Source organism: Moschus berezovskii, chromosome 24, assembly GCF_049115385.1.
Source record: "Moschus berezovskii isolate FMDL1 chromosome 24, NW_MosBer_1.0, whole genome shotgun sequence".
Lineage (NCBI taxonomy): Eukaryota > Metazoa > Chordata > Mammalia > Artiodactyla > Moschidae > Moschus > Moschus berezovskii.
Genome location: NC_142483.1, coordinates 1919984 through 1943199, shown reverse-complemented (window position 1 = coordinate 1943199; position 23216 = coordinate 1919984). Strand labels below are relative to the sequence as shown.

The 23216-nt window shown below is 58.8% G+C and overlaps 1 protein-coding gene across 7 annotated transcripts in view; it reads left to right on the top strand.

Annotated features, from left to right (window-relative positions):
- Nucleotides 1–23216, top strand: part of LOC129547691 (IQ motif and SEC7 domain-containing protein 1) — a 142529-nt gene that overhangs the window by 67592 nt on the left and 51721 nt on the right. The window contains exon 1 of one of the 7 annotated variants that reach the window (XM_055413472.2): nucleotides 22126–22370. The exons of 4 other annotated variants lie outside the window; for them this stretch is intronic. In XM_055413472.2, coding sequence (XP_055269447.2) covers nucleotides 22306–22370 — 65 coding nt within the window. In that variant the 5' untranslated portion in view covers nucleotides 22126–22305. Of the gene's footprint in view, nucleotides 1–22125; nucleotides 22371–23216 lie in introns of those variants that run through there. 2 more of the 7 variants (XM_088831710.1, XM_055413474.2) reach the window with 2 other exon arrangements.

Below are 23216 nucleotides of genomic sequence, written 5' to 3'. Positions count from 1 at the left end.
TCTGCACCGCTGGCTGCCTCGCCTGGGCTGGAAACGTGAACCCAGGCCCGCAGGGTCGCGGGGTGGCGGGGAGATGTGGCCCCCGCCACGGCCTCCCTTCCCCACCCCCGCTACTCTGCGCCGCCTCTCCGCGGAGAAACCCGGCCGCGGATCCAGGGTCCGGAGCCTGCGGGCGGGGAGGTTGAGGCATCTCAGGAATTCGTTGGGAACCAGATGGACGCTCCAGGGCTGGGCTGGAGGCGCTGGTCCCGGATTCAGCCCTGCCCCGACCCTCTTGTGACCTTGGGCAGTCCCTCCTCCCCTGACCACATGGCCCAGACGCTGGTCCCTAGCCTTGGGGGTCCTTCAGGTCAGACCCCCCAGCAAGCAAGGAGTCGGATTAAAGGACTGTGCTCGGGGGCTGGAAGAGCCACAGCCCAGATGGGGCAGGAGAGAGCAGGGTGTCTGGCAAGTGACCATGCGCTGTTTTGGGTACCAGGACACTGTCTCGCCTGCCAGCCTGGGCGGGGGTGGGGGGGCCTCGTGGATCGAGGGGCTCTGGGTGCGGGTAAACCCCTCCCCTGCCCAGCTAGCTGGGGAGGCAGAGCTGGTCGGCAGAGATGTGATCAGGCTGTCCACTTGTCCCCACAGTCATGGGAAACACCCCCCGCAAGTGTCTGCCAGGCAGTTGCCACTTTAAATCGCTAAGCTCTCCACTGTCATAGCAGATCTGTTCCCGGAGCCAACAGAGCGGAAAGATGACAGTGGGTGTCCCCTCCCCCGGGCCTGTCCGGGAGCCTCAGCCCCGGGGCGGGCGGTCTGCTTGCCTGGTCAGCTTTGTGTGCTCCGCTCTGAGCATGCGCCGCCGTTGGGTGGGGGTGGGGCCCTTGCTTGGCACTTCGGGGAGCCCCTGCTCTGGCTCTGCCCTCAGTCCCCAGCGGACAGGGTGCAAACCCTGGGAGCTGGGCTCTCGACCAAGATGACCTCTGGTCACCCTCCCCTGCCCCCGGCTTTAGGCCTGTCTCGTCCCTTGGGCTGGCCTGGCGGCCAAGCCTGTGCAGCTGTGAGTGGCCAGAGAGCCCGTGTGCAGTGGCGTTTGAAAGGAGGGAAGACAGGTCGGAAAGGACAGGCCGGGTGGTGTCCAGGGCGCCGCATCGCCACGGCCCCGGCCCTGGCCCTGAGCATCAGTGCCGCAGGGAGCACATGAGGGCCTGCCTCCCTTAGAGCTGGGGAAACTGAGGCCAGAGAGGGGCAGGGACGTGCCCAAGGTCACACAGCACCCCCGGGCCCCCAGCTCTCCAGCAGTCCGGCCATCCTCGGGGAGCTGCAGCCTGGGGCAGGCTCGGAGGACTTGGCGTCCCCCACCCCGGAGGTCCCCGCAGTGGAGGGGCAAGGACAGGGAGTCTGGCTCCGCACGATTCGCGAGCATTAAGTCATCTTGAGTCTCGTGACTGGAGTCGCCACCCTTCCCCGTGGTGCCTGCCCTTCCAGCCACTTCTCTGTCCACCCCACTCCTGCCAGCCCCACAACGACACCCATGATCCGAGTCAGGCCCCTGCCCTGTTGTGCAGACAGGGTGCCCAGGCCAAGGCAGCACTGGGATCCCCCGAGTCCTCAGCTGTCCTTCGACTCATGTTCTGACTCGGGGTGCTGAGTTCCTGCTGCTGCTACTGCTAAGTCACTTCAGTCGTGTCCGACTCTGTGTGACCCCATAGACGGAAGCCCACCAGGCTCCCCCATCCCTGGGATTCTCCAGGCAAGAACACTGGAGTGGGTTGCCATTTCCTTCTCCAATGTGTGAAAGTGAAGTGTGAAAGTGAAGTGTGAAAGTGAAGTCGCTCAGTCGTGTCCGACCCTTAGCGACCCCACGGATTGTAGCCTACCAGGCTCCTCCATCCGTGGGATTTTCTAGGCAATAGTACTAAGCGCCCCTAAAAGAGCACAGTCATCCTTTGCTCTTGCAGGGAGCTCCCATCACGGGGGTGTGCAGGCTGGAACGGAACACTAACTGGTCAGGGAAGGTTGACCAGATGTCTCATCACCCCCGCCCACCTTATCCATCATAAACAGAGGGTTAAGACTGGGCTTGCTTGCCCCTGTCAGGAGATGTTTCTGAAATGAAAGAAACATGATATGGGCAGGTCCCTGTAGAGGCCGGGGCTCCCACCTCCTGCCGTTGCTCAGACCCAGTGCTCATGGCCACCGTGAAGTGTAACTCAGGCTCACATCTAGGGGCGGCGTCTTCCATTGCCCACTGCCTGCCCACTGGAGGCAGCCTTCAGCCCGCCCGTTTTGGTGTCTGCCAGGCCCACCCCACCGAGGCCACCCAAAAACCTTTGCTGGCCTTCACTCATCCATGTCACCTCTGGCAGAATGTGCCTGAGGTCTGTGTCTTCCTCCCCTTGGGTCCCCTCATCACTGACCTGGGGAGGGGTCAGTGTGCAGGGCCAGAGGTGGGCCTGACTTCAGGACCCCCACCGCCCCACCCCACCCCCGCCGCCTGGACTCCACAGTGGAGTACCACGCAAGCGCTGGCTTAGGCAGGGTGCAGGCAGCCAAGTTCTCGGTGACTTTTCGAAGAGCTGAGTGTGTGTGGCCTTCTGACCCAGCACAATCGCAGTTCAAACCCAGCAAACATCTTTTAAGCCTCTGTTCTGTGCCAGACCTCGTCATGGGGTCTCACTCATATCATCCCATTTCATCTGGGAAGCCGCAGACCCGTCTGCTAATGTGCCTGAAGGCTCTAGAATCGTAATCTCGGAACAAGGATGTCAGCCCCACTGCCACCCACAGGAGATCCGCCCCCTCTTGCCCACTGCAGACTGGAGTCCCCTCTGTGACTCGGGCCCTCACGCCTGGACAGCTGGGCAGTTTGCACACTCAGACGGCCTGGGGGAGGTGCTCAGAGGGACTAGACCCTGAGAATCCCCTCGGGCTCTGCAGACCGAGATAGAAAACCTCGCAATGGGACCCTGTCATTCCATCTGCGAGTTTGGGCCTGGGCTACTGCAATCCTACGGGATGACAGTCTCCTCCTCCCCAGACTCTGAATCCCCCGAGGGTGGGACAGTGTTGCCAGGGGCTAATTCGAGTCTTTGTTGCTTAGCTGAGCTGGAGCCAAACAAGAAAAAAAGTGAGTTCTCCTCCCTGGAGGTATGCACGCTGAGGTGGTCCAGAAGAGTCCTATGTCTTGGGTGAGATGCCCTGGAGGGCCATTTTAGCTCCAGGACTCCCAGAGCCAATGACTTAAAAAAAAAAAATTATCTGAGGACTTAGTGAAAACTATCAGGATGGTCATGTAGGTTTGGAAAAGCGCTCAGTGCCAGGCTGTTCTAATACAGACAGTCGCCCCGGGGTGTTAAGGCAACGCCTTATTATTCTGCTTCTCCAGATCTGGGGCTAGGATCGGGTGTTGGACTTAGTCAGGGGGCCTAAGTGAAAGTGAAAGTGTTAGTCACTCAGTCGTGTCCACCTCTTTATGACCCCATGGCGGTAGCCCACCAGGCTCCTCTGTCCATGGAATTCTCCAGGCAAGAAAACTGGAGTGGGTAGCCATTCCCTTCTCCAGGGGATCTTCCTGACCCAGGGATTGAACCAAGGTCTCCCACACCGCAGGCAGATTCTTTACCATCTGAGCCACCTGGGAACTCAATCCTAAAGGAAATCAGTCCTGAATATTCACTGGAAGGACAGATGCTAAAGCTGAAGCTCCAGTGCTGTGGCCACCTGATGTGAAGAGCTGACTCACTGGAAAAGACCCTGATGCTGGGAAAGACTGAAGGCAGGAGAAGGGGGCGACAGAGGCTGAGATGGTTGGATGGCGTCACCGACTCGGTGGACATGAGTGTGAGAAGGCTCCGGGAGTTGGTGATGGACAGGGAGGCCTGGCGTGCTGCAGTCCGTGGGGTCACAAGGAGTCGGACACGACTGAGCGACTGAACAACGTCAAGTGGCCTGAGGACTCGGAGCAGGTCGCCATGCCCTCCTCCAGGGGAGGCCGACCCAGGGAGTGAACCTGGGTCTCCCGCGTTGCGGGCAGAGCCGCGAGGGAAGCCATGCACGTAAATATCTGAGCCTCAGTCTCCTCCGCTTTAAAGTGGGAGTGATGACAGGGCCCCTCCCAAGGCGGTTATGAAGGTAATTCTGGAAAGTGTGTCAGTATCACGCAGCTAGTTTCCGTTTTCTCCTTTGGGGATATTGGAAAGCTCCTGAGTATTTCTAAGGCCTCAAAGTCCCGATGGAAACGCCAGCTCCATTGATTTTCTCATTCAACAAATATTTCTCAAGCACAGCAAACGCCCTGCCCTCTGGGAGCTTTGATGAGGAAACAAACCAGGAAGAGCTTTCAGCTGGCGCTAAGGGCCCTGGTCAGAGTTAAAGGGGCAAGAGCCCTTCCAGAAGGGAGAGGAGAGGAGCCCCCTTCACCCTCCCTTGGGCTCTGGGAGACTGAGACTCCAGTCCCGGCCCTGCGGGCTTCCCACTTGCTGTGCAAACTTGGGCAGGTTCCTTGCTGTCTCTGAGCCTCGGCCCTGGTTTGAAATGAGGTAGCAGATGAGCCTCTCCAGCTCAGCTGCCTGGCCTGGGGCGCTGCTGTCACAGCGGGGGTCCCTGCCTGTCCCCTGTGTCCCACAGCACACAGGATCTCCATCTCAAACCGTCACGTGGAAAGATGGAAAGACAGGCTGAGGAGCAGCACCCCGGCCCAGAGACGCAGGGCAGCCGAAGCCCCCGCCCCGCTCCTGAGGGCTCTCCCTGCGACCGTGGCCCCTCAGAGACCGCACCGTCCTGACTTCTGTGCTAATACCATCTTGCTCTGTCTTCCCACCTATCTGAGCAACCTGTACAACGTGGCCTTGTTCCTATTCTGAGCTGTCTGTGCAAACGGCTCCCCAGGTAACGCTCGAGGTCAAAAACCCGCCTGCCAGCGCAGGAGACGTAAGCGACCCGGGTTCCATCCCTGGGTCAAGAAGATCCGCTCCAGTATTCTTGTCGAGAATCCCACGGACAGAGAAGTTGGTGGGCTACCGTCCATGGGGGACGCGACTGAAGAGACGCAGCCCGCAGCATGGACATAGATTTAGGCCAGAGGTGTTTACCCGGGCCTGGCTTCTTCTCAGTCACGAGGAGCTGTCGCTTGGCCTTGTCACGGCCGTGTAGTATTCCACTGCACCGCCAGCCACACTTAATTTTCCGTCTGTGTCTTCAGTTCGGGGCTGTGTTCTTGACCACGGCCACCTCCTACTGCTCGCCTGGCCAGTGTGGAATGGGTCTACTCACCTTCCCGATCACTGGTGGGGTGGAGCCGTTTCCACACGTCTGTTGGCTCTTTGGTTCTCCCCGGCGACAGGACTGTTGAAGCCTCCCGCCTACCTTGGGCTGTCTTGGTTTTTCTGTTATTGTTGATATAGAGGATTCTTCAGGTATTCCAGATTCCAGTCCTTCGTCACTTATACATGTTGTAAATGTCTTGCATTTTTCACTCTTCCTGGAATCTTGGAATGAACGTTTTGGTTTCTGAGGTCTCAATTTGAGTGATCTTTCACTTCATTTGTGTGAGTGTGTTTTAAGAATCCTTCCTACCCTGGAGTCACGCAGTCACCTTTTACATGAGCTCTGTAACTGGCGTTGGTAAATGGTGTGGGATAAGGGCTCCATTTCACGCACACGCACGCATGCTTGCACACCCCGTTCCCCAGCCCTCCCAGTGCTGTTTGCTGACACGTGAGGCCCTTCCCCTACCTGCTCCACCCGCCTCCTCCTCCTGTCCTCCTGTACGCATGCCTTTCGCCGGCAGGCAGGAGCCCAGGACCGAAGGCTGTGTGCGGAGCCGTGGCAGGGACGGCCCCCAGGCGGCCGACGGCCCTCCCCGCTGCCGCCACTCCTGCCGAGCAGGTCTGCGGGCGTCACGTGTCCGCTGGCGCTGAGTCGGGCTCTGGCAGATTAAGCAGGGGCTCGGGGCTTATGACCCGTGCCAGCCGCTGCACGGGCCCTGGGGAGGCCGGACAGAGCTCAGCTCTGGGGGACGTGGAGGAGACCCCCGGGGGCCAGCGAGGCTGTGCTGAGGAGGCAGGAGGTCCCCAGCCCTGGCCCTGGAGCGAGGTGAGAGGGGGTGGGGCGGCCCGGCTGCGTCTCTCCTGCCTGGTTCCGGGAACCTCTGTCTGGAAAACTAAATGTCCCCCGCTGCCCCTGCCCCCGCCAGACCTTTCCATCCGGGGGGACCCAGAGTCAGGAGGTGGGGGCAGGAGCCCACAGAAAGACCTGCCAGGGTTCAGGCCGCTGTGCAGGCTCACCTGAACACACACACACAGACACACACACACACGGACCCCCCCATACACACACACACACTCACACATACAGACACACGCACACACACAGACATACACACAGACAGACCACACACACACAGACACACACAGACCCACACAGACACACAGACCCCCCCCACACACAGACACATACACACACACACACAGACACATACACACACTGACACACACACCTGCCCACTGGCTCCCAAGGAACTCTGTGTTCTCTTCAGTGATGAGGGCCTGCCCTCTAGACGGGGGAGGTCACTGCTGACCTCCAGTCTGCCCTCCAGATCCCGGTGCCTTTCCCCTGTCGATGGCCAGGACCTTCCTGCTCCTGGAGCCGTCCGAGCAGGGGAGTGGGGAGAAGTGGGTGTGTGCTGAGTGCTTTCTATGGGCCAGGACCTTCCCCTTGGGTGATCTTTACTCCTGTCCCGCAAGGTTGGGGGATTCGCCCATTTGACAGATGAGGAGACTGAGGCTTGGCCAGGGGCTGTGGTCCAGGTGGGGCCAAGCTGGGAGGATGGCTCCCAGCACCTCGACAGCCTGCCTGTGTGAGCCCAGAGCAGGCTCTGCACACGGCCTGCCCAAAGACACAGCCCCCGGGGCCTCTGACAGGTCTGGGTGCCTGGGGGCGGGGGTGTTGGCCTGGGAGTGGAGCCGACTTGGGCTGTCCCTCGCTTGTGCCTGGGGGAGTGGGGGGTGGGGCTGTGACAGTACTAGGCCCCAGCCCTCCGGGTCGCTCTGAAATGCACTGTGTGTGAAAGAGCTTCCACGCACGGCTGCTCCCAGCAGGCCTGCGGACTTAGCTTTCGTTCGCACAGGGAAGGTCCGTGCCTGAGTTCACTGCGTCCTATGAAGTCCTGGGCTCCATCCCCTTCTTTTCGTCCTGGGCTTTATTTACGCGTTTATTCCTCTGCGTTTCCTGTTTGCTTAGGAAACACAGGCACGTGGTCCAGTCACTCGGCCTTCTGAGAGTGTGTGATGCGGACATGTGCCCCCGCCGCGCCCCGGAGCAAACCCGGCAGGCGTTCGGAGGTGTGATGGTCAGCGGGGCTCCTGTGTGTGTTTGTCCCCCACCTGTTTTAATGGGAACAGCGGCCCGGGCTCTGCCCTGTTCTGTGACTGCCCTCTGGGCCTTTAAATCCACCCACTCGGTTAGAGAGCCCGGGACGGCCTCCCCACAGAAGCCGCGCGTATTTGTGGGGGCTGGCACCAGTTCCTTCTCGTCAGCAGGCCTTGAGGGAGGCTGCAGCCTGGCACAGGGCAAACAGGGGGACTGTTGAGCCACAAAGAACGGTCCCTCTGTGCCCTGAGAAGGCCCCGGTCAGGGCCCAGCTCCCCCTCCAGCCCACCCCGGTGGCGCTGGGTCTGGAGCTCGGGTGGAGCCTGGGGAGCTGGCCGAGGCCCCGCCGGCTGCCAGCTGTCCACTGGGCGACCTTGAGCCTCCTCTGGCCTCCTGACTCTGTGCAGAAGCCCAGGGCGTGGGGTGGTCCCAGCGAGAGGACCGAGGGACTGTCTCCTCGGGGACCCCAACACGCCACCCCTCACCCGTCCCTGCCGGGCAGAAGCCCAGGTTGCGGGCTGGAGTTTCCACTCTGCCCAAGTCCCGCTGCCGTGTTCCCCGTGGGCCCTGTGACTCCTGGGCCTGCTGGTGTCTTATCTCTGCTGTGGAAATCTCCCAGAGGGCTGTGGGCAGGGCTTCATCTCTCCCAGCCTCAGAAAGGGAGGCAGCAGGTGGCACCGCGTGGCATCGGAAGGGCTCCCTGCCCCCCTGAAGGGAGAGCGGGACCCCCCCCGCCCGCGCTGGTGTCGGGGGCGGGGCCTCGGGGCCACAGCCCCCCGGTGGGCGGAGCTCCAGGCGCCGCCACTGTGCCGTTGTTGAGGTTGTGCACTGTACAAGGGCAGCCGGCAAAGCAAGAATGCCTGCTGCCAAGCGGCAAGCTAGCGAGACGCTGTGTCCACCAGAAGAGGGCGCCTTTTCTGAATTCAGACTCAGACCCTGCACGCTTACTCGCGAAGGTAAGGTGCCTGGTGAGGGCTCTCCTCTCCTCTGAGATGGGCTTCTTCTGCTCAGTTCTCTAGAATCTCCCTCCAGGACTCTGCTGGTAACTGGGGGAGAGGCACCTCCAAACACCCTCCTGCCTCGGTGGGAGCTGCTTGAGTAGACCCAGCCCAGTGAATCTTCAGAGGGAACGCGGCCCTGGCTCAGGGCAGACCTGGGTCCGCATCTCAGCTCTGGCCGCTCCTGGGGAGAACTCCTCAGCCAGGCCCTCCACTTTACCATCTATTAATGTCACCCGGTTCTGCAGTGGTGAAGGATCCACCTGCCAAACAGGGAACATGGGTTCAATCCCTGGTCCAGGAAGACCCCTGGAGGAGGAAATGGCAACCCACTCCAGTGTTCTTGTCTGGGAAATCCTCATGGACAGAGGAGCCTGGCGGGCTCCAGTCCATGGGGTCGCAAAGAGTCGGACACAACTGAGCAGCTATCAACAAAAACAACATACCCCCAAAGCTCAAGTATGAAGGACCCTCACGTCTGGGCCCGGCCCCTTGAGCAGGACCTCTTCATCTGTGAAGGCACATTGACTTGAGGACACAGATTCACGTGAACTAGACGTAGTCATCTCATCCACCTAGTCCGTGCCAGGCTGGAAATACACGCTGAGACCCACAGGCGGGGCGTTCATCCTCCTGGAGCTGAGTCGGGAAGCAAGTCGGGAATGCGCAGCTGGAAGAGCCGAGGGCACCCGGCAGCCGGAGCGGCGGCGCAGAGGGAAGAGCCGAGGGCACCCGGCAGCCGGAGCGGCGGCGCAGAGGGAAGAGCCGAGGGCACCCGGCAGCCGGGGCGGCGGCGCAGAGGGAAGAGCCGAGGGCACCAGGCAGCCGGGGCGGCGGCGCAGAGGGAAGAGCCGAGGGCACCAGGCAGACGGAGCGGCGCGCAGAGGGAAGAGCCGAGGGCACCAGGCAGCCGGAGCGGCGGCGCAGAGGGAAGAGCCGAGGGCACCCGGCAGCCGGGGCGGCGGCGCAGAGGGAAGAGCCGAGGGCACCCGGCAGCCGGAGCGGCGGCGCAGAGGGAAGAGCCGAGGGCACCCGGCAGCCGGGGCGGCGGCGCAGAGGGAAGAGCCGAGGGCACCCGGCAGCCGGGGCGGCGGCGCAGAGGGAAGAGCCGAGGGCACCCGGCAGCCGGAGCGGCGGCGCAGAGGGAAGAGCCGAGGGCACCCGGCAGCCGGAGCGGCGGCGCAGAGGCCCCGGGGCCGGAGCCAGCTCGGCTGCTGTCACTGCCATCCTGTCTGACTCTTTGCAACCCTCAGGTCCATAGTCCTTCAGGTTCCTCTGCCCACGGGATTCTCCAGGCAAGAATCCTCGAGTGGGCTGCCGTGCGCCACTCCAGGGGATCTTCCCGACCCAGGCATCGAACCCGCGTCTCACGCCTCCTGCATTTGCAGGCGGGTTCTTTACCACTAGCCCAGCCGGGCTGGATGGGTGGGAGAGGCGGGGCAGGCGAGGCCGAAACTTCGAGGGTTTAAGGGCTTAAATTGAAGAAAGTAGGGAAAACCACTAGACCACTCAGATATGACCTAAACCAAATCCGTTATGATTATACAGTGGAAGTGAGAAATAGATTTAAGGGACTAGATCTGATAGATAGAGTGCCTGATGAACTCAGGACGGAGGTTCGTGACACTGTACAGGAGACAGGGACCAAGACCACCCCCATGGAAAAGAAATGCAGAAAAGCAAAATGGCTGTCTGAAGAGGCCTTACAAATAGCTGTGAAAAGAAGGGAAACGAAAAGCAAAGGAGAAAAGGAAAGCTATACCCATCTGAATGCAGAGTTCCAAAGAATAGCAAGGAGAGATAAGAAAGCCTTCCTCAGCGATCAATGCAAAGAAATAGAGGAAAACAATAGAATAGGAAAAGCAAGAGATCTCTTCAAGAAAATTAGAGATACCAAGGGAACATTTCATGCAAAGATGGGCTCGATAAAGGACAGAAATGGTATGGACCTAACAGAAGCAGAAGATATTAAGAAGAGGTGGCAAGAATACAAAGAAGAACTGTACAAAAAAGATCTTCATGACCAAGATAGTCACGATAACATGATCACTGACCTAGAGCCAGACATCTTGGAATGTGAAGTCAAGTGGGCCTTAGAAAGCATCACTACGAACAAAGCTAGTGGAGGTGATGGAATTCCAGTTGAGCTATTTCACATCTTGAAAGATGATGCTGTGAAAGTGCTGCACTCAATATGCCAGCAAATTTGGAAAACTCAGCAGTGGCCACAGGACTGGAAAAGGTCAGTCTTCATTCCAGTCCCAAAGAAAGGCAATGCCAAAGAATGCTCAAACTACCGCACAATTGCACTCATCTCACACACTAGTAAAGTCATGCTCAACATTCTCCAAGCCAGGCTTCAGCAATATGTGAACCATGAACTCCCATATGTTCAAGCAGGTTTTAGAAAAGGCAGAGGCACCAGAGATCAAATTGCCAACATCCGCTGGATCATGGAGAAAGCAAGAGAGTTCCACAAGAGCATCTATTTCTGCTTCATTGACTATGCCAAAGCCTTTGACTGTGTTGATCACAATAAACTGTGGAACATTCTGAAAGAGATGGGAATCCCAGACCACCTGACCTGCCTCTTGAGAAACCTGTATGCAGGTCAGGAAGCAACAGTCAGAACTGGACATGGAACAACAGACTGGTTCCAAATAGGAAAAGGAGTGCGTCAAGGCTGTATATTGTCACCCTGCTTATTTAACTTCTATGCAGAGTACATCATGAGGAATGCTGGGCTGGAAGAAGCACAAGCTGGAATCAAGATTGCTGGGAGAAATATCAATAACCTCAGATATGCAGATGACACTACCCTTATGGCAGAAAGTGAAGAGGAACTCAAAAGCCTCTTGATGAAAGTGAAAGAGGAGAGTGAAAAGGTTGGCTTGAAGCTCAACATTCCGAAAACAAAGATCATGGCATCTGGTCCCATCACTTCATGGGAAATAGATGGAAAAACAGTGGAAACGGTGTCAGATGTTATTTTTTTGGGCTCCAAAATCACTGCAGATGCTGATTGCAGCCATGAAATTAAAAGACGCTTACTCCTTGGAAAGAAAGTTATGACCAACCTTGATAATATATTAAAGAGCAGAGACATTACTTTGCCAACAAAGGTCCGTCTAGTCAAGGCTATGGTTTTTCCCGTGGTCATGTATGGATGTGAGAGTTGGACGGTGAAGAAAGCTGATCGCCGAAGAATTGATGCTTTTGAACTGTGGTGCTGGAGAAGACTCTTGAGAGTCCCTTGTACTGCAAGGAGATCCAACCAGTCCATTCTAAAGGAGATCAATCCTGGATGTTCATTGGAAGGACTGATGCTAAATCTGAAACTCCAATACTTTGGCCACCTCATGCGACGAGACTCTGATGCTGGGAAAGGTTGGGGGCGGGAGGAGAAGGGGACGACGGAGAATGAGATGGCTGGATGGCATCACCGACTCTGTGGACATGAGTTTGAGTGAACTCCGGGAGTTGGTGATGGACAGGGAGGCCTGGCGTGCTGTGATTCATGGGGTCGCGGAGAGTCGGACAGGACTGAGCGACTGAACTGAACTGAACTGAAGGGCACGGTGAGGAGTGCGGTGCCACTTCTCGCTCGCTCTCTCTTTGAAGCTGTTTTTGTATTCCTGTAGCTGTGCTGGGTCTCAGTCGTGGCAGGCAGGGTCTTCGATCTTCCCTGTGGCATGTGGGATCCTTCGTTGTGGCATGTAAGGGATTGAACCCCGGCCCCTGCATTGGGAGCACAGAGTCCTAACCACTGGGCCACCAGGAAAGCCCCCGGCGCTTATTTCTTCAGCAGCGAGGAGCCAGGCTTTCAGCCTCCTTAGATCAGTCACTCAGATTGAAACGTCAGTGACTAGGGCTTGAGCCCTGGCCCTGCTTCCTGAGCCAGCCCCCCACCCCCGCTGTGTGACGGCGGGGGAGGCTGTGTTCGGTGGTGCAGGAAGGAGGAGATCTGAAGAGGAAGCTTAGCGGGGTGTGGGGAGGTCGGCACAGCCGCCCCCCTGGGCCCCACGCTGTCCCACCCGCTTGGGGCTGGAGGGCCAGGCTGCAGTTCTGCAGCGGGACGGCAGGGGGCGCAGGCCCCTCGGCGGCGGCGGGTGGGCCCGCGGGGTGGGGTGGGCGGCCCGGGTCCGGCCAGGGTGCGGCCGCGCCTCCCTCCGCCCTCCCGGCGCCGCACGTGGCGCCCGGGCCGCCGGTGCAGGGGCTCCCGCCGCAGTTGCCGGCTCTGTCTTTCATCCCTCCAGGGCCATCCATCAGCTGTGACCTGAGCTGACGTTTTAAGCCTATCTAAATTTGCCACCAAGCCCGACCAGGGGACAGCTGGCTCCCTGCAGGGGAGCCTGGGGTCCAGACTCCGCTCCCCCGCCCCGGCCAGTGTGCTGCGGCTGACCAGACGCCACCTCGCGGGCGGGCACACTGTGAGTGCCCAGGGACTGTTGGTCCAGCCGGGCCGGGGCCCCCAGGAGGCCTGCAGGGCCCGGCAGTGCCCCCCCTGCCCCGGGGTCCCCACACCTGGCAGTGGGGCTGGAAGCACAGGGGAGCCGATGTGTGTTCAGGGAAGACCTGTCCTTCCGACCGGGGCTGCGCTCCGGAGCAGGATCGCTCGCACTTGGGCCATCACTGTCCGTACTTGGGTGCCCATGGGCGGGGCCCAGCCCCAGGAGAGGCCCCCGGGAGCCCCCGGGACCGGGCACCGCGGGAGGGGAAGCAGGAGACCTGGGAGAGGACTTGGCCTCCGGGAGAACGCCCGGCTCCCCGCCCGCGCCCCGCGCTGGCTCTCCGTCTGGGGTCCCCGCGCTCCATGCAGTCACCCTTCACCAGGGTGACAATTACTGCAGACGTGGCTGAAAGGGAACAAACTGCTGTGCGCTTGTAATTTCAAATCGCGTTTCTGACACTCCAGGGGTTTCCAAACCTTGACATCTGTGCTGTTTACACGTACATTACAGTCGTTTGTGGAAATGAGCAGCGAGGCCAGAGCTGTCTGCGAGTCGCGCTCCCTAAGGGATGCTCGGGGCGGCTGTGCTCTGGGAGTCCCCGGGGGGCCCGGGCTGAGCCGCGGGCTCAGGCTTTCTCTGCAGCCCGAGACTTTCCACACGCGGACCCCCAGGCTGGAATCCCGGCTCTGCGCCGACCAGCTCGGGGGCCACCAGCCACGAAGCCCTCCGTGTCCCGGTTTCCTTACGTGGATAGGTAACGGGACTCGATCACCGGCTCAGAGACCGTGGCGCCCGGCGGCAGGCCCTTGCCTCGGTGCCCAAGTAGCTCTGGGGCCTGCTGTTCTCTGTTCAGGACGCAGGGAGGCCCACATCCCCGGAGGAGGGGCCCAAGGCCCTGCAACCCCGCCTCCCGTCCCCCTGGCAACCAGGCAGCCCTCCCCCGCCTGCAGGGGCCCTGACCTCATCTCGGTGTTCTTTCTTGCTGCAGAGAGTATATTCTCAGATCCCTGGGTTTCTGTTAGTGTGAGACACAGGCCACAGGTGGGCGTGGAGCGATTCCGGGTGAGCCACGGATGCTTTATTCAGTGGCGTGGAGCCGTCAGATGTACTCCCGCCCTGGGAGAAAGCTGCTCCCCTCCAGGCTCTTTCAGCCCCTCCGATTAGATTATAGATTACACATTACACCGAATGTCTTTCATGCCTCTTTATCACTCCAAAAAGGCTTAACTATAGGTCCTTCTTTTATAGGAAGTAATATATTTTATAGGAACTAGTATATAAAAAAGGCTGCAAGGCAGTGAGCGCCCCCCGCCGCACCCCAGGCGGTCATCATCCAGAGACGTGTCTATCAGACTGTGTGTGCGTCTCTGTGTGTGTTTCCCCTTCCTTGAGCGCCCCCCGCCCCCAGAGGCGGTCATCATCCAGAGACGTGTCTATCAGACTGTGTGTGCGTCTCTGTGTGTGTTTCCCCTTCCTTGTCATATATCTTGTATCTCATTCCGTATCAGAATATAGCAAGCATCCTTCTGTTTTATAGCTGCCGTCTGTAACATGGATTTTCTATACTTTTAATCTTTGTTTTAAACAAAGACAGAGCGAGCCTCAAGCACAGGCCTTCTGCTGATAACAAGCTCTGAGCAGGGTTTTATAACAGTGTTTGGTTTGGGTGATTTACTTTTATGACAAAATTCAATGTATGCTCGGCACGAATGACTTTTCACCGATGGAGCAGATGTAATGTATGCTGATGTACAGAATTCTATTAAGTAATTGGCACACAGGTGCGTGTGGTCGCCTGGAAAACTAACCTGGGGATAAATCCAGGCCACTCCTGCCAGCTCCCAGCCCCTCCAACACCCTCCTATAAAATGAAGCCCCTGCCCTGTCCTCCAGCCTCATTCCTCACAGCTCACCCATCCCCACACTTCACGCCCCGTATCTGCCGTTCCTGTGCCCGGAGGGCCCTGAAGTGAGTTCCCATTCATGCCGCAGATCCCAACCCAGGCTCCACCTCCTCCAGGAAGCCCTCCCTGATGGACGTCCCTCTGCCTGCAGTTGTTCCTGCCCCCGTGCCAGGTTAATCGCATGATTGCACTGATCACCCACCTTAGTTCCCTGGAGCAGCGCAGGGATCCTCAGAATCACTGCAGGGCAAGAATGCGCATCGTTCGGAATTCCCTGCTGGGATTGCAGCTGCTGCTGCTGCTGGGACCACACTCTTGAGTCTCTCACTGGTGGAGGGCAAGTCGCGGGCTGAGTGTCAGCGTTCCTGGGTTCTCAGCTCAGCGCCGTCATTAGCAGGCTATGTGTCTGCGCAAATTGCTTACCTTCTCTGGGCTTCGGGGCCTCCGTGAGAAACTGAGAGGTGAGCCTGCCTTGTTGAGCGAGCATCGAGAGCATGTGAACACGTGTGTGGAGACTGGGCTGGCGCCAACCAGTGTGGGCCGCTTCCTCCCAGCCCCCGCCGCCCAGCTTCCCAAGGGCAGGGCCCACGTCTGTTGTGTCTCGGACCCTCTGCGGTGCCCAGCCTGTGCCTGGCGGGCACTCACTGACCACATTCAGGAAGGCACTTGTGCCCACTTATCAGTTTATTCAACTAATGAATCAGACATCGCACCTGCCCTATGCCTGCTGACTCCCAAGGCCATAGAGCCCGGTCAAGCTGGATGAAGTCTTCCTCCTGCTGGGACCAGTGAAAGTGCAAGCTGCTCAGCCTTTTCTGACTCTTTGCAACCCCATGGACCATGGGATTCTCCAAGCCAGTGGGTAGCCGTTCCCTTCTCCAGGGGATCTTCCCAACCCAGGGATTGAACCCAGGTCTCCCTCATTGCAGGCAGGTTCTTTACCAGCTGAACCACCAGGGAAGCCCAAGGACCAGGGAAGGGGTTGGTTGAGTCAATAACATAAAGCAGATTGCAGAGGGGAATGTCTAACCCACTTAAGAGAAGCTGTCGTTTTAGGAGCACTTAGCGGCGACTGTTTGCAAGCCAGGCATCGGAGCGCTTGCTGTTGTGATAAATGAACGCATCTATTCATCAAAGCAGAGGGCCGCTGGGGCTCGCTTGGCTGGCCCTTGGTGGCCAAGTGGATGCAACAGATAGGAATCCGTGCTGCCAGCAGGGTGGGCCACGCAGGGCAAGGCTCGCCACCCCCTCTACCTGCTTGGTGCAGGTGGCCCCCAGGGAAGCGCAGCTGCTGAGAAAGAAACCCACAGACGTCAGGGGTGGTCGTTTGCTTTGCCCCCCCGGGGGTCCTCTTTTTAGAGACGCTTTAGCTCACAGGTTGCTTAAGTACTGGGCACCCTGGTTATGAGAATCAGAGTTTCATGTGAAGAGGGGCGTTGGCTCAGGTCAAATAGGACCAGACAGGGAGCAGGGAGGGCACTGGCCTCGTGGCTGGCCCTGAACCAGACTGAACCTGGTTCAACCCGATCCTTTAGCGCATCACAGATTTATTGAGCACCTCCTATCCACCAGGCGCCTTCCGGATGCTGGGGACACCTGGTGACACGCTGTTCCTGTGGAGGAGGGGCAGTAAACCAGGGAGCAAGTAACTGAGCCAGATAACCAGGAGGAGATGGACTTTAAGGGGAATTAGACCAGATGGAGGGGCTTTCCCAGTGGCTCAGCTGTAAGGAGTCTGCCTGCGATGCAGCAGTCACAGGTGCCGGGGGTTCGATCCCTGGGTCGGGAAGATCCCCTGGAGGAGAGCAGGGCAACTCGCTCCAGTAGTCTCGCCTGGAGAATCCCACAGACAGAGGAGCCTGGCGGGCTACAGTCCACAGTGTTATAAAGAGTCGGACACGACTGAAGTGGCTTAGCACACATGCACGCAGACAGGATGGGGACAATGAGGCTGTGCTTTATCTGGGGGTGGCCTGGGCTGTTCTCAGGCACTGAGTGGGCTCAGGCCAGTCCTGGACAGATCGGAGTGTTTCCCAGAGCTTGTCCCCGGGGGAGGGACTCGGTGCAAGTGTCGTGGGTCACACCCCCCGCTCCCGAGGATCTGGCGTCCTGTGCCACCAGCCAGGAGGAGAGGACTGATCATGATGGGCTGCAGTGGGGACACCAGTGATCATGTTCTGGGGCTGGCCGGGAGAGGGTGGCAAGCACCGTCTGGTGCTGAGGCGGGTCAGGGAAGAGCCTGTCACTGGTGAAGGCAGTTCAACTTCTTGCTTCTAATTTTCTTCCTGATATTGTCAGGCCCCTTGAATCTGCAAGAAATCCGGCAAATGGCCATTTCCCGTCCACTTGAACAGACTCCTAACTCAAGTGACTGCAGCACTTGGTAGCCATAGGCCTTTTGCCCATGGACCCTGTCTCCAGGGCTTCAGGACGAGCAGTCCGTATCACCTGGCTGGACTCAGCAGAGGGACGGGGAAGGGAGTGTCCAGAAACTGGCCCAGGCGCAGCCAGCCTGGGGAGGGCGCAGTGAGTGTGTTCTCCTCTTTGGCCACCACTCCCGTCTCCCTTTACTTCTGCAACAAACCAGCATCTGCTGTGCGGGGGGGGTGGGGGAGGCAGTGCTCCGGGGACCCAGGCTGGAGGGCTTCTTGGAGGAAGTGATCGTTGCTGGCTGTTTTGTTCATTTCATCAGTCACCAGGCATCACTGGGCATCACTTGGCCGCTCCGTGGAGCGACCCTTTCCTGGTGTGGGGTTTCCTCTTCCTTGCCCCTGGGTCCCAACCATGTGGTTCTGTTGTCCACAGCCCTCCTTGAGGAGCTTTCCCAGGCCCTTACAGGATTATTCATCCATTTGTCACCTGCTGGCATAATAACAACTGCATCCAATGTTTATTGTTCATTTAAGCGCTCCTTATACCTCCAACCATGACGGTTCCCTCCGTCTGGGGCATCCTTTGCCAGAGCACGGGGAAGGAGGTGCTAAGGAAGAGATGTCCAGTTTGTGGCTGCACCCCGCACTGACTTGGGGGCTCAGGTTCCTCATCTGAACAGTGGGCAGCAGCACCGGCTCACCATGGCCCCTCCTGGCTCTCAGCTTCTCGGGGATGCTCACAGCACGGCCGCTTTCATCTCACCATCGTGGTCTGGTCTTGGCCAACCTGAGTCCCACGGAGAGCCGCTTGAGGCTTGCAAGCCATAATAAGTCTCTTTCAACTTTGTTGTGGCACAAAAGTATCCACAGACAGTACAGAATTGAGTGAGTGTGACTGAGTTCCAATAAAACTTTATTTAAAAAAGCAGACAGGGGGCCAGACTTGCCTCCCAGGTCTAAACTTTCCTTTGATTTATTCAGCTGAGCACTTTGGTGTTCCAGGCCCATAGTGGGCACAGGGAATGCTGTAGAGGACGCAGACCCAGCTCTGCCCGGCAAGGACGGCACAACTCTTGGCTGTGTTGAGAGAGCAGGGGCAGGGGAATGAGACAGCATGAAAGGGGAGTTTCTGACTTTGATGGTAGGCAAGTCTGGGGGAGGGCACATCAAAAGCTGAAACCCAAATCCTCGCTGCGAGCCAGCACCATGGAGGGTGTTGCTGGAGGGGCGACGAGGGCTGGAGATTGGAGCCAGACCAGGCGTCGCAGGAGGAGGTGTGTGGGAGAGGGACTGCGAAGGTCAACCTGTGGGGGCGTAGGTGCTGCTGGTCTGTCAAAGGAGAGCAGGAAGGCTGTGGAAGGTGGGGAGGGGGGACTGTCAGAAGTCCAGGGACGGGGTGAAGTCAAGTTGTGGGAGAGAGTGTGAAATGAGCCAAGGCAAGTAGATCAGGATGATACAGTGAAACGAAATGTTTTCATTCCTTTATTGCCTTGTAGGTGGGCCCCTACGCACCCCTCAAGGCCCCAGCCTAAATGTCCCTTCATCTTTAGAGCCTCTTGTTGGGCAGAGTGACAAGCTACTTTCTCCAGACTGTCATAACATGATACACAGGGCAGTGTCTCCCCAGTTGTGCCTCAAAGCACAGGCATGGAGTGAGCACTAACATGTGTTTGCTAAATTAAACGAAAGGGCAAGGTGAATTAATTTGCCGGGGAGAGGTGGGTGATGAGCCTCCCTTTACAGCTGAGGAAACAGAGGCTCAGAAGCCTAAACACTTTGCCCAGACAGCACATGTAAGATTTCTTGCCTGGTCTGCTCATTTCCACTCTGCAGAAAAATTGACTTTCTCCACCTCTCCAGACTGGAACTTCTCTCACTCACCTCACGATTCCTTGAATTATTAATCTGTGAGGCAGTTGATAGACAGCAGAAGCAAAAGGCACACTCTGCAGGAAGAGAAAACAAGAGAACGAAGAGGCATCTGGTTTCTTGGGACTCCATCCTCTGTAGCCCAGATGCTAACAGGGAAATTCAATGCCCTTTCTGCAAATCCCAGCCGGAATTCTGTTGCCAAGACTGTCCTGGCAGGCGGCGAGGCCATGGGCCTGGAGAAGTGCCTGGAGTCCTTGGAGAATCCGCGTTGTGAGCCGTGTCTGAAGCGCTCCACAGCTGAGGGGAACTCTCTTGGCCCCATTTATTACAGCCTGTTTTTAGAGGGCAGGTCAGGCTGGGGTGGGAGTTCTCCACCGCCTCCCCAACAGGACTATTTCAACCCTACCAACTGTGTCCCCGCCCAGCTCCCCACCCCCTCCCGGCCGCCGGGAAGGGCTTCTTCCAGAGCCCTAGGTGGCGGGGCTCCTGTCGGTCCCAGCCCTCCTGTGGCGGTCAGTCCGCCTCAGTGTGGTTTTGGCTCACACTCCCCTAATAATCAGTGATGCTGAGCCTCTTTTCAATGCTTATTGGCCATCCATACATCTTCTCTGGGGAAGTACCTGCTTGGGTTCGCTGCCCATTGTTAACAGTCCTCATGTATGCATTTGGCTGCCCTGGGTGCTCACTGCTGGCGCGTGGGCTCCCCTCCACTATGGTGTGCACTCTTCTCGCTGAGGTGGTGTCTCTTGCTGCAGGGCACAGGCTCTCCGCACACAGGCTCAGTGGTTGCAGCTTGCAGGCTTGAGAGCACAGGCTCAGTAGCTGTGGTGCACGGGCTTGGTTGCCGTGAGGCACGTGAAATCTTCCTGGACCAGGGATCGAACCTGTGTCTCCTGTATTGGCGGGTGGATTCTTCTCCACTGCACCACCAGGGAGATCCCCTCTGCCCATTTTTTAATTGGGTCATTTGCCATTTTATTGTTGAGTTGTAAGCTTCCTTTACCTAATATGGATTGTTGTTGGTGTTGTTCAGTCGCTAAGTCGTGTCCAACTCTCTGTGACCCCGTGGACTGCAGCCCGCCAGGCTCCTCTGTCCTCCACTATCTCCCTGAGTTTGCTCAAATTTACTGAACAAATGAATTCATTGTTCATTGAGTCGGTGATGCTATCTAACCATCTCATCCTCTGCTGCCCTCTTTTCCCTCTATCTTCAATCTTTCCCAGCATCAAGCTCTTCCCATTAGGTGGCCAAATTATTGAAGCTTCAGCTTCAGCATCAGTCCTTCCAATGAATATTCAGGGTTGATTTCCTTTAGGATTGACTGGTTTGATCCCCTTACAGTCCAAGGGACTCTCAAGAGTCTTCTCCAGCACTATAGTTGGAAAGCATAATTCTTCAGCACTCAGCCTTCTTTATAGTCCAACTCTCACATCCATACATGACTACTGGGAAAACCATAGCTCTGACTATATGGACCTTTGTCAGCAAAGTGATGTCTCTGCTTTTTAATATGCTCTCTAGGTTTGTCATAGCTTTTCTTCCAAGGAGCAAGTGTCTTTTAACTTCATGGCTGCAGCCACCGTCTGCAGTGATTTTGAAGCCCAAGAAAATAAAGTCTGTCACTGATTCCACTTTCCCCGCTTCTATTTGCCATGAAGTGACGGGATTGGATGCCATGATGTTAGTTTTTTGAATGTTGAATTTCAAGCCAGCTTTTTCACATACTAGACCTTATTAGATGCATAATTTGAAAACAGTTTCTCCCATTCTGTCTTCATTTATTTTTAATGTATCAAAGAAAACATCAGAAGTGAAGAGGAGGGGTGTGGAGGTGGGCTGTGCACTCCTGCCCAGCCTCTTGCCTGGGAGCCCTGGGGTACTAAACTGGCCCTGGGGCCTGCCCCTTGCCGAGCTGCAGGCTGAGCCAGCCCAGTCCTCCTCCTTCACCGTTCCCCACTCGCCCCAGGTCCCCATCTGGGAATAATGCTCCTCATTGGTGCCCCTGCAAATGAAAGATTCGAAAGGGCACGTGAAGAAGTCCCTGTGTGCGTGGCTTCCCACAGCTTCCGCCCCCTGCAGCCCTGCCAGCTGCCTGGCCCTCCAGGAGATGCACCTGAGGGTGGGGCTGCCCCGGAGAGGTGGGGTTCTGGTCCTGTCTGCTTGAGGAGTCTCCCAGCTACATCTGAGCATTCCACAAGTGCGGATGCCACGCGCTGTGCCTGCCTTCAAGGCGCCCAAGGACAGAAAATACATAAATGTGCCAACTGAGAGCAACGTGCCACGATTGCTCATCGAAGAGAAAACCATGAGGGGGCGGGAAAGCCTCTTCATTAACCCAGTTAAACTGAGCCTCAGTTTCCCCTTTTGACAAGCGGGACCGGTAGTAACTGCACCACAGTGTTGTTCAGTTCAGTTCAGTGGCTCAGTCGTGTCCTACTCTCTGCGACCCCATGAATCACAGCACGCCAGGCCTCCAAATATCAGTAAAAACCTCTAAAATGCTAGATAGTATCACTTTAAGCTTGCCTGGGGGTCTGGACGTTGTTCTATGGGTGGGGGGAGGGCAGAGGATCTGGAGGGCTTAGGGAGAAAGAAGCTGCTTCCATCAGATCCTCACCAGAAAGTCCCCCAAAGGGTGTCCTCAGACTCGGGGGGACGGGGACCCACTCCCCTGTCTCTGGGGCAGGGACGTTAGAGCCCAGAGCCACACCATCTGGGAAAGCGCGAGACGGGTTTACAAACCGAGGCCAGAGTCAGGCTTGGCGGGCTCGGCGCCGTCGGCAGAGTGGGCTGCAGTTGGCTGGTTTGGGGATTTTGTATCTGTTGTGCTCGCACGCTCGGGAGGGACATATGTCTGCTCGGGGGCTCCGTATTGGAGCCAGCGAGTAGTCTTCCCAGGGGAGGGTCCATGGCTAGCGCGGGGAATGAATGCGGCCGCGGGCGGGGGCGGGTCCCGCCCATCTCCACGCCCCATGCGGCCCCGCCCCGCCCCCGAGCGCGGGCCCGCCCCCGGCGCGCCGCCTCGCCCCTCCCCGCGGCCCCGCCCCTCGCGCCTCGCCCCTCCCCGAGGCCCCGCCCCTCGTGCCTCGCCCCTCCCCGCGGCCCCGCCCCTCCCCTCCCCCGCGGCCCCTCCCGCGCCCCGGCCACATTCCTCCGGCCCGGCCTAGCGCTGCGCCTGGCGGGCGGCGGCGGGGCGGGCTCTGCCGGCCTGGGGATCGGACTCGGGGCCGGGAGCGGCGGGGACCTGCGGGCGTTGGGCAGGGCGACCCGAGCTGGTCGCGTGGCGGGCAGGCCGCGCGCGGGCGGCCGGGTGTCGGCCCGGGTCCCGCGCGCCCGGCCCCGCCAGCGGCCGCCATGTGGTGCCTGCACTGCAACTCGGAGCGGACGCAGTCCCTGCTGGAGCTGGAGCTTGACAGCGGGTGAGGACCGGGTCGGGAGGGTGCGAGCGCGCGTGCGGGGGCCCCGGGGCCGCGGGGCGGGGTGGGCCTGCGCGCCCCGGTGCCTGTCGGACGGGAGCCCGCGCGGGCGAGTGAGTGAGGGACCGCTGGGAGCGGGTGTCCGGTGCTGGCGGGGGAAGCGCGGCCAGCGGGCGCCTGTGCCGCGCCTGGCTGCAGGCCTGTTGCTGCCGGACCCGGGCCTGTGTCGGGCGGACCCCGGGGGGGAGCGCGCGGGGCTGCGCAGGTGCGCTGGGGCGCTCTGGCCGGGGCACCTGGGCGTGCGCCGGGGCGGCTGGAGCCCGGAGGTGGGGTTGTGCGTGGCCGTGACTGAGCCACGGGGTTGGGGGTGTCTGTCGACGTGTGTCTGGTGTGGTCAGCGATGGAGTCAGAGGGGATGAGTGTGTGTCCCAGAGACCATCCCTGATCTGCTCCCGGGGCCTGTGGTGGGTGGCTGAGCATCTGCGGGCCTGTGTTTAAGGAGAGAGGGGGAGAGTGTGTGTGTGTGCTGGGAATATTGATTTCTTCGCTCTGCCCGCCAGCACAGCTGCCCCCGAGCTGTCTGCAGGCCCCTTGAGGAGCAGGGCTGGGTGGCGGAGGGGATTTGTTGACAAACGGTCCTGGCTTGTGTCAGGCCTTCTGGGAGGGGGGACCCACCTGCAGCCGTCTGATCTCTGAGTTCAAAAATTCTGCAGCTTGTGTCTGGCAGTTGCACTGAGAATGCACATATGTCCCCCTCCACCCCCCGCGCCACCCCCCCTCACCCTCCAGTCCCTGGGCTGGAGGCTCCATGTGGGGTTGTGGGGGTGCGGTTCCCAAGGACCCATCGCT